At 40.3% G+C, this 13,086-nt stretch overlaps 1 protein-coding gene across 1 annotated transcript; it reads right to left on the reverse strand.

Annotated features, from left to right (window-relative positions):
* Positions 1-7,805: 7,805 nt before the first annotated feature.
* On the reverse strand, positions 7,806-12,393 carry LOC148040065 (pentatricopeptide repeat-containing protein At1g11290, chloroplastic-like). Its single transcript, XM_087696565.1, has one exon. It carries the CDS (start codon positions 12,303-12,305, stop codon positions 9,057-9,059), a length of 3,249 nt encoding a protein of 1,082 aa, XP_087552691.1. The 5' UTR covers positions 12,306-12,393; the 3' UTR covers positions 7,806-9,056.
* Between the last annotated feature and the right edge of the window lie 693 nt (positions 12,394-13,086).

Here is a 13,086-nt window from a genome sequence, read left to right on the forward strand (position 1 = left end):
AGCGTGGCGCTCTTTTACAAAATTTTAGTGACACATTTGCATTATAAAATGTGCCTTTGCCTTCGACTTGACCTTTGCGGTTACCCTTGCACTTTTGGCATTTCCTCTTTTATTCCTTGTATGGCTGTCTTTTTTCACATTATTCCATATTTTTGAATTTTCCTTTTCCCTTGGGGTTAACAAACCAACTTCTCCATGGATGCATGGTGCATCATACAAAAGTGATTCACCTTATCCTGCATGGTTCCATCCATTTGCTTCTTTGTCCAATTTCCAACTACCATGTCTCTAGTTAGTCTATCATTGTCCTTTAGGTCCATAGCATTCTATTATCTATATCCACCATCACAAGCTACTCAAAAACATGTGCCAAAGCCTCTAACACTAGCCAACAGCCTTTGACCATGCTATCCTCTAGATGAGTAGGCTATTGCACAAAGCCTTTTAGGGTTTTCATAAAGCGCTCTAAAAAGAACATTCATCGGTTGTTATGTACTAGTCCTAAAACCTCTACTTTTTTCACAAGATGTACTAGGAGGTAGATCTATGTCATGAATAAGTATTTCTCAAAGAGACATACTATCTCCACTTCCACACCTTTTGGATTCAATTAAGAATATGATTATGTTCTTCCACGAGATCCATTTTACTAAGTTTGACAATTTATAAATGGTCGAATATATCTTTGGAGTGAGACAACCTATGTGAACATGATTGATAGTATGAACTATCACAAATTCAATACTTTGAGTATTAGAAATCTATGCAAAATAGAGAATACAACAATCACTTAATCAAGTCAATGACTATCTTGGCCGATACAAACCTGGCATATCTTATACCAATTGAATCTTGTTAGTTGGTCATATTTAGAAAACACAAACCTGAGAGAGTACATCACACTCAATGGCATGTAGATAGACCTAGAGATTTGCTTCACCATGTGCTTCTCTTTAGTGACTATGACCCAAGGAGCCTAAGGTAGTTGCATATGACCATAGAGCTTGTTTGTGGCTAATACACCTCTATCTTACCTATTCCTTTCATGTCCATCTTTTCCCCTAGCATGTCTCTCTTTTATGTGATATGGTCCTACAATAAGCGGCCAACATTCTTGAAAATGTGCATGGGATCCAAAAGATGATTGATATGCAAATGAGTCCAATATGGCAACTCATTCAAAATTGAGAACCATCGTATTCTACTCGAAAGTGATTCTTTATGCACCATATTTCACTTATACCACCTTTAGGAATTGATCCTTACAAGAGATCATCCAAGGAATTCTTCTCTCAAATCATGACTCTCTAGCATGTTGCGTATCCTTGATAAGCTATCTTCTTCATCCTCGGAGAGCTTTCGAGAGTCCAACTTTGGTCCATGCATGGGACATACATGGTAACCTAAGATAACTAGCCCTGCAAAAATCCATCTGTCTTGTCAACATGAACCTAAAAGTATGGTATTAGAGAAAGTAGTGGGAATGGAGACTCATGTACTTGAGCACTCCTTAAAACCCACAAAGCCATGTCTTCCATTTTAATTCCCTCCTCCCACATCTTAAACTTGTCAACCAATGGATGGAGATAGACATTCATATTCTTAACTTTATAGTGTCCAAGCTAAGGATCGTGTGTCCTTTCTTAGTAGAAAGCCATGGCAGAATATTGTAGTTAACAAGGACTACTAGCCACACATTGTACGAGGTTGAGAATGGATTCATGCCATCTATAGCAAGACTAAACCAAAGATTTCTTGCCTTTCATGTAAAGCCCAAAAAGGTGGAATCAATGTGACATACAGTGTCTCTCTCTCTTACTCTCTTGCTCCATACACCATAGCTCTTGCTTTGCTCTTATTTTCACTTGTGTGCTTACATTCAAGCTCTACCTTTGAATTGGTATTAGAGCTTGGAATCAACGAGCTTCAACGATCATTTTCCTTGAGCCTATGAAGAAGCTTCAGCTCAAGGTTTTGTGGTAGCCATTGTTTCTTCCTCTTCCAAGGTATGGATTGAGTTTTCCATTCTCTTGGCTTGTTCCAACTTGCTGCTGGCTTGTGGAGAAGCTTCCCAAGTCTTAGCTAAGTCTTGTTGAGTGCTTATTGCGCTAAGAAGTAGCCATTCTATCTATTTTGTGTGGATACAAAGCATACTATAGAAGTCATGGACAACTATGGCAACTTGATAGCACTTTCGTATTTTGGCCATAACTTTTGTATACCATATCAGATTCAAGTGTTCTATAGCTAGAAACAAAGAGGGTGGCAAGAGCTATAGATTTGAGCACAATATCATATTTTGGTCATAACTTTTGTGTACAATATTGGATCCAAGTGTTCTATAGATAGAAACAAAGAGTGTGACAATAGCCACAGATTTGAGCACTCATAGAGTTGATTCTATGAAGTTTTCAAATCTTTGTCTTACACAAAACAAAATAATTTTGGTTTGGACAACAAGCATTTGATTGATCTATGCTCTATTGATGCTTATGGGAAAAGTTTGCAATACCTAGATGATGCTCCGAGAAAAGGCTTTTGGGCTTATTAGAAACAAAGATTTGAAAACCAAAATTGTAGTTTGTGGACAAATCCAGTCACTTTATTCCCGCTCTTTTGCCACTACCCATTTGGATCAATTTCGGGGTTATTTTGCTATAATTACAACAGTCTGTAGTCTTTTCATTTGCAATCATTGTGCAAGTTCATCAATCAATAGTGCTATTTTGAATATCAAAAATCTTGATGGTGATAACTTCCAATACTGAAATGTGCAAATATAGCAAGACTTGGTGTAGAAGAGGTATGTTAAACCATTGAAGTTAGAGGGCATGAAGCCAGATCTTTATGATGCAAAAGATTGGGCAAAACTTGATGAGCTATGCAAGCCCACTATCATTCTATCATTATCAAAGCATGTGTATTTTAATGTCACTAACAATAAGGGTGGTGCTTATGCATTATGGAAAAAGATTTGTGATCTTTATGACAAGAAAAGTCCTGCATCTTAGTTAGTTGAAGAAGCTTGTGGACCTTTGCTTGAAGGAGGGTGCAACTATATCTACTCATTTGAATGATTTTCATTCCATTTTCAGCTAGTTTGTCTCGCATGCATTATTTGAAGATAATATCAAGACTTTGTTCTTGCTTATTATGTTGCTTGAGTCATAGGATACCTTTTGTACTATTATGAGTGCTCATCCCCCCTAAGGGTGATTTATAATGCAATGATGTAGAGAGTGCTCTACTGACAAAAGAGGTGAACAAGAAGAACATTGATGCAACCCCCACTTCTCATGCATTTACTATGAGAGGCAGGGATAGTGGTAATGGAAATAATAACAATAGCAGAGACTCACAACCTAACAAGGGAAAATCTTAGTCCCGTGAGCAATCTCGTAGTAAGTTCCACAGACATAAGTCCTCTTTGACATGTCATTATTGTGGGTAGTAGGATCATATTAGGCTATAGTGTTGTAAAATGCACAACAAGAAATGCAAGGGAAAAACATAGGATAATGTGAAGTTTGATGATTATAGCATTATCCATAGTAAGTCTAGTGTGAAGATTGGAGAGATAAATGTAGTGTAGCCTGAGTTTAATCATGACTATATCTTAGCTACTTCGTCTCTTGATGCTACTCAGTTGATTGATGCTTCATCTACTCTCTCAGTGTTGGTTGCTTAATTCAAAAGCTTCTTTCCATGTTACGTCGCATCAAGATTGGTTTCATACCTATTGCAACATTACATGTTTTGTGAGACTGGAAAATGACATTACATTAGATATCATTGGCATTGGGGATGCTAGACTACAGTTTGCTTTTAAGTTTTGCATCATGTATGTTATGTACTAGCTTTGACCAAAAGCCTACTCTTTGTTGGACAATTGGATGATGCAGGATATCATGTCTCTTTTGGTGATTTTGCATAGAAGATTACTCGTGATCGACTTGTTTTTGCTCAAGGTGTCAAGACTAGCAACCTCTATCCTTTGTTTATAATAGGGTTTTATTGACCATGTATTAACTACTATGATTGATTTACCACATGTATCTTTGTGGCATCATCGCCTTGTGCACATGTCTTTGAAAGGAATGAAAGTATTTACTCTTTTGCAAAATCTTTCACCTCTTGATTACTCATTTCATGTTCTATAAATCATTAGATGACATGAAGTACTTTGTGACACATTTATTGATGATTATTTGCGTTAGGTTTGGACTTATCCTGTTAAGTAGAAATCAGATGTTCTAGTTACATTTCAACACTTTGTTGCTCTTGTTGAGAACTAATCTAGATATAGGCTGAAATGCCTAAGGTCTGACAATGAGGGTAAATATATCTCTAAGGAATTTGAGTAGTTTTGCAACGAAGGGGATATTAAGCATCAATTGACTATGCCATACACCCCATCCCAAAATGATACTGCAAAGCACATGGATAGAACTATTTAAGAAAGAGTCTATACTATGCTTAGTCATGCAAGCTTACTATAGTGCTTTTGGATTGAGACACTTACTGCATCCATGCAATTTTATCATATTACTTGTTGTAGTACTATGGATGTCATGTTATCATTGTACTTGTTCATATATTCAATCAATGGATCACTTGTTTTTGGCGAATCACGATGTACAATCTTTGAAACTTAGTTGTACGTTTGATTATAAATGAAAATATTGAGCCCATATAGCAAGAAGGGTTGCAAAGTTGGTGGCATATGACCATGCCACCCTTTTTTGTGTGTGCAACCATTACTATTTGCATTGTAAATTTATCTACAAGTGTCACTATTTACTGTAGCCATTGCTATAGGCATCAATCTAGGTGTTGGTATATGTGTCGTTATATATTGATGCATATAGCAATGCATATGCGAATGCCCATATTGACGCCTATAGTGATAATTTTATGGTGATGACAATGCCAATGTTAACAACGATGACGATGGTAATTTTTTAAAATATTAATTTTGTTGCTTTAAACGCCACTACTAGGTCTATGTGTTGTAGTACAAGTTATGTTTTTATAGAACTTCTAGTCTTTGCAAATGCAAAGTTGAAAGTAATTTTAAAGAATATAAATTGTTTATTTTGTCTCTCACTTTGATCTTCCACTCCCATTTGTCTTTAGCATTATTCCTTAATCATTTGTTCTTTGCTACACGTGCAACTTCTCATTTGTTGGCTTTCCTACTTGCATCATAATGTTTTACTATGTATAATAATTGAGCAACATTACCTCCCTTGCTAGATTGTGCAAGTGCCTTAGAAGTACATTCATGTGTGAGGAGTCCAACCAACTTCTTCCTATGGGTACCATCAAACCATGTATACATTCACATTATCCTGCACATTATATGAGATGAAATAACATATATGATCATAACATGGGAATGTATCAAAAAAACGATTGGTCAAAATTGCAAACTGATTGTTGATTACCACTTTGAACATCAATGACACATTGTGCACATACATCTCATCACTTTGTGGTAAAAGTTGACATACTATGTCACTACATTAGACTGCAAGAGACATATTGAGCTTCGGTAATAAGAATCATCAACATCTACAAGCCTCCACAAATAGTTGCACTCAAACATTGCATCACCTCTTGAGCAAAGTCTTTATCAAACTCAAGAATTCATCACAATGAGGGACTACAACATTGGCACTTTCTAACCCTCCCTAGCACTTGAAAGACTACAAGAAACATTCCGTGCATAACCAGAGAATAATTCACAAGTCCTACCTTGACATCTTGAACAATGTAACATCTCAACACATAAACACAATTCTAACCCTCCCTAGCACATGAAAGACTACAAGAAACATTCCGTACATAACTCGAGAATAATTGACAAGTCCTACCTTTACATCGCGAACAATGTAGCATCTCAACACATAAACACAATTATATATTATTGGCCTTGGTTAAACCACTCCATCAATTTATCTTCCTCCCCACATTTCCACCTTCAATTCCTTTATATAGCCCCTTGCCTCCTCTCCACCCCCCCCCCCCCCCCCCCCCCCCCCAACTTAACAAAAGAAGCCTCGAGAAGGATAAACCTTAGATTGCCTTAATATATTGCTTGAGTGCCAACTCATTGATTTTCAATTCTCATGGTTTTATATGCAGGGCTTTGATCTTAAGAGTATGGAACTATTCAAGTGTGGGTTTCTAATAGGAAACAATTTCCTAGAGAGTTTTTCATTTCCAAAAAAAAAAAATTGAGGACACATAGGGAGTTTTTAAAAACCTTCCTACTCCAAAGAATATTAAAATATACTACTTTTCCCCAAATTTGGGGTGGTGGAGGTGGGCCTTGAAAGCCTTCTCTTAAAAATGGAAAAGAGGTTGGGGGGTTTCTCAATGGGAAAGGGGAGTTTTTCTAGAAAACTAGAATGTGAGGAGGAGGACAACTACAAGAGGGGGCGCGTGGTCTTTGTCATCATATTGTGTAAAGTAAGAGTGCTGCCACACGCTATGCCTTCGACTAGGAGAACCTGAAATTGGAGGAGTTGCCACACGTCCATTGACATTCTTCAAGTTATTCTTCAAGTTTACTGGCACTCTCGGTCACTCTCTTTCCTAGGCGAAATTAGGCTGGGATGTCACCTACAATAGGCAGTGACCTTGATTCGTGCTTGCAGGTCACCGATAATGGGCGGTAGCTCTCGTACAGCTCAGCACTTTTCAAAGTTAGTCTCAAAATGAAAGGCTTTGGGCCATGCGTTGTGACTTTGATGAACAGGACTTGTAAAATGTCTTGTTGGTCCGCGCGTCGCAGCACTCTAATAGAAGTACATGTCTCTTGCTTCCTGCTCGAGCTGTTTCCCTCTGTGCCATGTGGAACAACTCTGCATCCGAGCGTCCACATGTAAACGTTGGTATTAGGAGGAACATCTGCATTTTTGACGTAGCAAGGCAGCATCTTCAGGCATCCAGGAACATACATGCAGGTCTAAAGCAGACTCCCAAGATCCTGTGTCTCGCCTGTAGGAACCGTGATTCGGTATTGGAAAGGAAAACCCTGCAGGTTTTTTTCTTCCAAATTGGAGTTTGCAGCACCCTAGTCCTTGACATCTGAACAGCGCTAGCAGCGAGAAATAGAGCAAGGTTTGGGCAGTAGAAGCAGAGAGGACTGTTGCAGAGAGACAGTCATCGTTGAATTCAAGGCAGCACAAAGTGGTGGCAGTGATCATATTTGCATAGCAATGATCAGAGGAGTTGTGGCAGCAGTCTAGTGGGCAGCCTAATGATGAGGATTCTGGTAAAGCCATCAGCTGCCACAAAATGACATGTGTATGAGGCTACATCGCAAGACAGCATGGAGTGAGCAATTCTGCATCTCAACCATGCCAGCACTTGAAACTGTGCTTTCACTTTGCTGTTTGAAGTTTATACATAGGTGTGTTTGTTCACGTTTGGTATTTGTTTGATGTATGATCAAAAGAGTGCATATCCTGGGTGTCAAAGTGTTCATTGTGGCTGCCAAGTCCCACAGTCACCTTGCATTTCACTTTTGTGAACAGTCACTATTTGATGGCTGACCGCATTTATGGTGCCCATTTACATGCTTGCTATCTGGGGGAGAGTGTGAAACTTGCCATTGTATTGTTCTTGAGTCTTGGTACATGGATTCCATTTCCTGAGGCTACTCTCTTTGAGTTCTTGTGTTCTTGCTGTTCTTTTCTATTTTTGTGTTCATTGCAGTTCATATTAGCTATGTCTCTTTGCTTTTGTTCCTTCACCCTTTTCTGACACTGTATTAGAGTCTGTGCATGTTGGTTCTAGTGCTGCCTGCTAGGTTTGACTGTTGTTTTTGGGTGTTCACATGTTTATTGCTCCGAATGCTTTTTGCAGCAGTCCACCCTTCCCAAAGGTGAAAGGTGTGAGATCTCCTCTTTTGCTGAGTGAAAGCCAAGGCCATGAAGGCCTCCTCTTCAACCCTCTAGCTCTAAAGTTGGCTACCATTGTTGGCAAGAAGGGGCACCTTCAGAAGGATTGCAAGGAATTAGCAGCATAGCTGAAGAAAAAAAAAAGGAGGGGTAAAGACACCTCGAGCAAGTCATCATTGTCTTCAACTTCCGACTCCGATTGGAGCCATGCAGCAAAGGTGAAGGCTGCAAGGAAAAATGTTTTTGTTGATTTCTTCAAGTTTTTTGAAATTGCTCCTCTTTTGCCAAGCGAAAGCCAAGGCCACGAAGGCCTCCTCTTTAGCCCTCTAGCTCTAAAGTTGGCATCCCTTATGACTCTCTAGAGCCAGAGAGGGGTGTGTGAGAGGATGGTGGTGTGGGGCATCCTAGCCTGATCTATATGCAAGTTTAGCGGACCTTGATTATAGCTTTCCACACACATCGATGAAGTTTGGTAGTTTGAAGCTTGGAGTTGGTATGATTTCCAAGTTCACAATTGGCTTTTTTTAATATACTAAAAGTGGTATTTACTTCTAGTCTGAGCTCTCATGAGGGGACACTTTGGTGGTTTGACCAAAGGTGATAAATCCATGATCACAAATGCTTTTGCAAGGCATTAATGATAGGTGTGAAAATTATGTTGCAACATTTTTTTTTGAGACACCTTGGTGGTAGCTCGTGCACCCACTACTTGATTATCCATGGTTCTATCTCCTTGTCATTGTTGTATATACTATGATAAGTCCTTGATTATTGTATATATTATTATACTAATCACCCATGATCTAAGATAGGGTGTTAGTAAGAGTACACATCTTGGGTGTTAAAGAGTGTTGATTGTGGGTGCCATGACCCATGGTCAGCTTGCATTTCATTTTTGTGACTGGTTATTATTTGCTGGCCAATTGCATTTATGGTGTCCATTTATGCTGGCCAATTAAACATATTTCTTGTATTTATTTACGTCTGTTTATAGCTGCAGCTCAGCTCCTTCGATGTCATTTAGTCATCAGATACTCATCCTACAGCACGCTTGCTGTCAGCTGGAGAGAGGGAGAATCCTGCACAATTTCCCATCTTTGCATATCCCATCTTTGCCCTTGTTTTCTCAATTTACACAAAATTATATCACCAAGAATCTTCACACATACAAAGCCCATTCCTAAATTGGTGGTTTACGTAAGAATCCTTTACTGCAATGTTTCTCATACTAATTTTTGAGACAAACTTCATAAAAGTGTGGCAATCAGAGCAAACTCGAAGATTTTTTATGACATGAAGAGCTGCTCCAGGTGGAGTATATGTCAAACCATAGGCAAGTGCCAACTTTTCACTGTGATAACAAGATGACTTCTCATTTTCCTTTTCCTCTTCATCAAACAGGACCTTTTTTCTGTAAGGAAGATACTCTTCCCTTTGGAATTGAGATAACAGATTGTCCAGTGTGGTATAAATTGCTACTGACTCTGGATGAGTAGTATCTCCAGCAAAGAACTGAACTACATTATTATTCACAATAATTCTACTAAATCCTCGTGGTATCTTAACACCATTCTTGGACATCCTTTCTCTCAATAAGGCGAATTCATCCCACCTTCCATTTTTGGCATACATGCTGGAAAGTAGTATATAGGGTGCTGCATTCTCTTTATTCAAGTCCATAGCATGTTCTGCTGCGATTTTTCCCTGTTCTAGGTCATTATGCAGTTTGCAAGCACCAAGTAAGGTCATCCATGCCAGTGAGTGGCACTGAAGCCCCATTTTATAAATAAATCTCTCTGCCTCAAGCAACTTGCCAGACCGTCCAAACAAATCAACCACACACGCAAAATGTTCAATTGTAGGCCTAATGCTGTATTCCTTTGTCATAGAAACAAGGCAATGTAGTCCTTCGTCCAGTAAGCCTGCATGGGAGCATGCAGACAACAAGCTGAGGAAGGTGACCCCATCTGGTTTCTGGTTTTCTTGCAGCATATGAATAAAAAGCTGAAAGGCTTTTTCCCCAAGACCATGTTGAGCATACACAGCCATCATGGCATTCCATGACATGATGTTTCGTTCATGCAATTTATTAAACACTGCATGTGCAGCCTGCAGAAACCCACATTTACCGTACATGGTAAGCAGAGCAGTTCCAACATCCATGTCTGATTCAAAGCCATTGCTGATAGCAAGGCTATGAAATGCTCTGCCCTCTATTAAAGCAAACGAGTCAGAACAAGCACTGAGAGTGCTGACAAAGGTTATCCTGTCAGGCTGAACACCTGCCTTCTTCATTTCATGAAAGAGCTGAAGAGCCTCATGATTATGACCATGCTGTACATATACGCCAATCATGGCATTCCATGTAACAGTTGTCCGGTGTGGCAAGGAGGAAAATATAGCACAAGCCTCTTGGAGAGCTCCAGATTTGCCATACATACTGATAAGCGCCGTTCCTATGGCTGTTGCTTCCTCAAATCCTGAATAAAGTATCCATGTATGAACTGACTGACCCTCCACAAGGGCAGACATGCTTGCACATGCAGTCAAGATACTCACAAAGCTGGCTTCATTAAGTACAAAGTGCTTTTGCTGCATTGAGTTGAAAAGCACAAGAGCCTCCTCTGCATGTCCTTGCTGCATGTACACGCACATCATGGCATTCCAAGTGACAATATTAGGTTGATGCATCCTATCAAACATCATACGAGCCCGTCGCAAATCACCACATTTCCCAAACATATTGATGATGGCTGTACCAACAAAAGTATCAGATTCCAGTTCTGTGCCAAAACATCTAGCATGAAGCATTTTGCTATCTTCTAGGGTTTCACAAGCACTCATGACACCTAGATAAGTTATTTTGTCAACCATCACGCCCTCCTCCAGCATACAGCAAAAAAATAGTAAAGCATCTCTGCATCGTCCATGTTCCATGTAGCCAATGATGAGGGCATTCCATGTGACCACGTTGCGGTGGTGCATTTCATCAAAGGCTGCACGGGCTTGCTCCAATGCTCCGCACTTGCTGTACATGTTGACAAGGGCTGTGGCCAATACAACATCCATCTCAAACCTGCTCTTTTTTAACAAAGCATGGATTTGCTCCCCTTCTGTAAGTGATTTTGAAGTGCTACACGCAGTCAAAATGCTAACAAATGTAGCTTTATCTGGCTTCATGCCTGTATGTTGCATCACATGGAAGAGATCGACAGCTTCTTTGCCTCCCTCTTTCTGGGCATATGCATCAATCATTGCATTCCAGGAAACAATAGTCCGTTTTCTTATGCTGTCAAACAGCCATCGTGCTTCTACCAGTGCCCCACACTTGCCATACATATTCAAGAGAGCTGTACCCAATACAACATCAGCTTCACACCCACTGTTGATGATACAGGCATGAATATCTTCACCTATTACCAACACCGACTGATCATTTATTGCACCAAGAATGCTGAGGAAAGTGATCTTGTTTGGAACCACACTCTCGTGGGGCATCTTTTGGAAGAGCTTATAAGCATTATTCCCATTGTCATTTCCAGCATATACGGAGATCATGGCTGTCCAAGAGACCACATTATGCAGCGGCAGCTTGTTGAACATTTTGTATGCTTCACTTACAGCACAGCACCTGCCATACATACTTACAATCGCAGTCCCCAAAGCAAGTTCGAACTCTAATCCATTTTGCACAACTTGTTCGTGAATCATCCAACCCTCAGCAAGGGCTGCAGGACTGTCACATGCATGCAGTACACTCATGAAAGTGACTTTGGTTGGCTTCACAGGGCTTGCTTGCATCTCTCTAAACAGCCGTAGTGCATCCCTCTTGCACCCGTGATGTGCATATGCGCTAATCATAGAATTCCAAGAAACGACATTCGTTTTGGGCATGCTAAGGAACATGTCCTCTGCATCTTCGAGAGCCCCACACCTGCTGTACATGTTGAGGAGAAGAACCCCGATGAAATCATCACGATCCAGGTCAGTTATCAGGACATGGACGTGGACTCTCCTGCCTTCGGATAAGGAAATTTGTTCTCGTAAGAGAGAGGCGATTCTCTGTTGATCCTCGATTGAAGCGTCGAACGATGTAAAGTGTGCTGTATGATTTGCGGTAGCAGAGCCCGTAAGGAAGGCATTGCGGCATATGATTACATCAGGTTGAGATGTTGTGCTATGTCTTCGTGAAATCACTGCACAGGCGTATATCGAATGATGACAATGGCCATATGCATAGGCACGATTGTCTGTAGTCTCTCGTCTGAGGTGAACTGCGCGGCACATGTGTGCAGGCACAGAGAAGCGGCGGGCGGCGGCCGGGGCTAGTAGGAGGCATTGTTGATCAGGCACAGAAATCAGGTCGAGCCTGCGATCAAGCGGGTTGGCAGCCATGGATGCTGATAAGGGGGCATCGCGAGGAGGGGAGGAGGGGCACCAGCTCCTGCACGTGGATACAAGAGAAACTGCTATCCAAACGTGGTTCACTTATAAGTGAGTAACCTGTCTAGTAGCATTCTTGGTGAAGGCGAAGTTTATCCCAAGGCATTTGTGGGCCCTATGAGAGAAGCCAAGTTCGATTCCCGGTATGGACTTTTGGATTTTCAAGCTCTACTTATATAGAATTTTATCATTATAGATTAGAGCAGCCATTAAGGCATTTGTGCGCCCTATGAGAGAGAAGCCGAGTTCGATTCCAGGGATGGACTTTTGGATTTTCAAGCTCTACCTATATAGAATTTTATCATTATAGATTAGAGCAGTCGTTAAGGCATTTGTGGGCCCCATGAGAGAAGCCAAGTTCGATTCCGGGGATGGACTCTTGGATTTTCAAGCTCTACCTGTATAGAATTTTATCATTATAGATTAGAGCAGCCGTTAAGGCATTTGTGGGCCCTATGAGAGAAGCCAAGTTGTATTCTCGAGGATTGACTCTTGGATTTTCAAGCTCTACCTATATAGACCTTTATCTTTATAGATTAGAGCAGTTGTTAAGGCATTTGTGTACATGCCTTGCGTGAGAAGCTAGGATCAATTCTTAGGGATGGACCCCTGGATTTTCAAGCTCTACCTATGTATGGCATTGTGAGGATATCTAATAACCTATCAGAAATGGCATCACATTTTTTTTAAAAAACTATCCCAACATTTATTTATTTAAAAAAAAGATCCTAAC

Source organism: Lygodium microphyllum, chromosome 2, assembly GCF_053477565.2.
Source record: "Lygodium microphyllum isolate KBCC chromosome 2, Lygodium_microphyllum_v1.1.10, whole genome shotgun sequence".
Taxonomy (NCBI): domain Eukaryota; kingdom Viridiplantae; phylum Streptophyta; class Polypodiopsida; order Schizaeales; family Lygodiaceae; genus Lygodium; species Lygodium microphyllum.

Bases quoted from the DNA above. Each gene is read 5' to 3' on its own strand.
- LOC148040065 (XM_087696565.1), bottom strand. From the start codon at position 12,305: ATGGCTGCCAACCCGCTTGATCGCAGGCTCGACCTGATTTCTGTGCCT.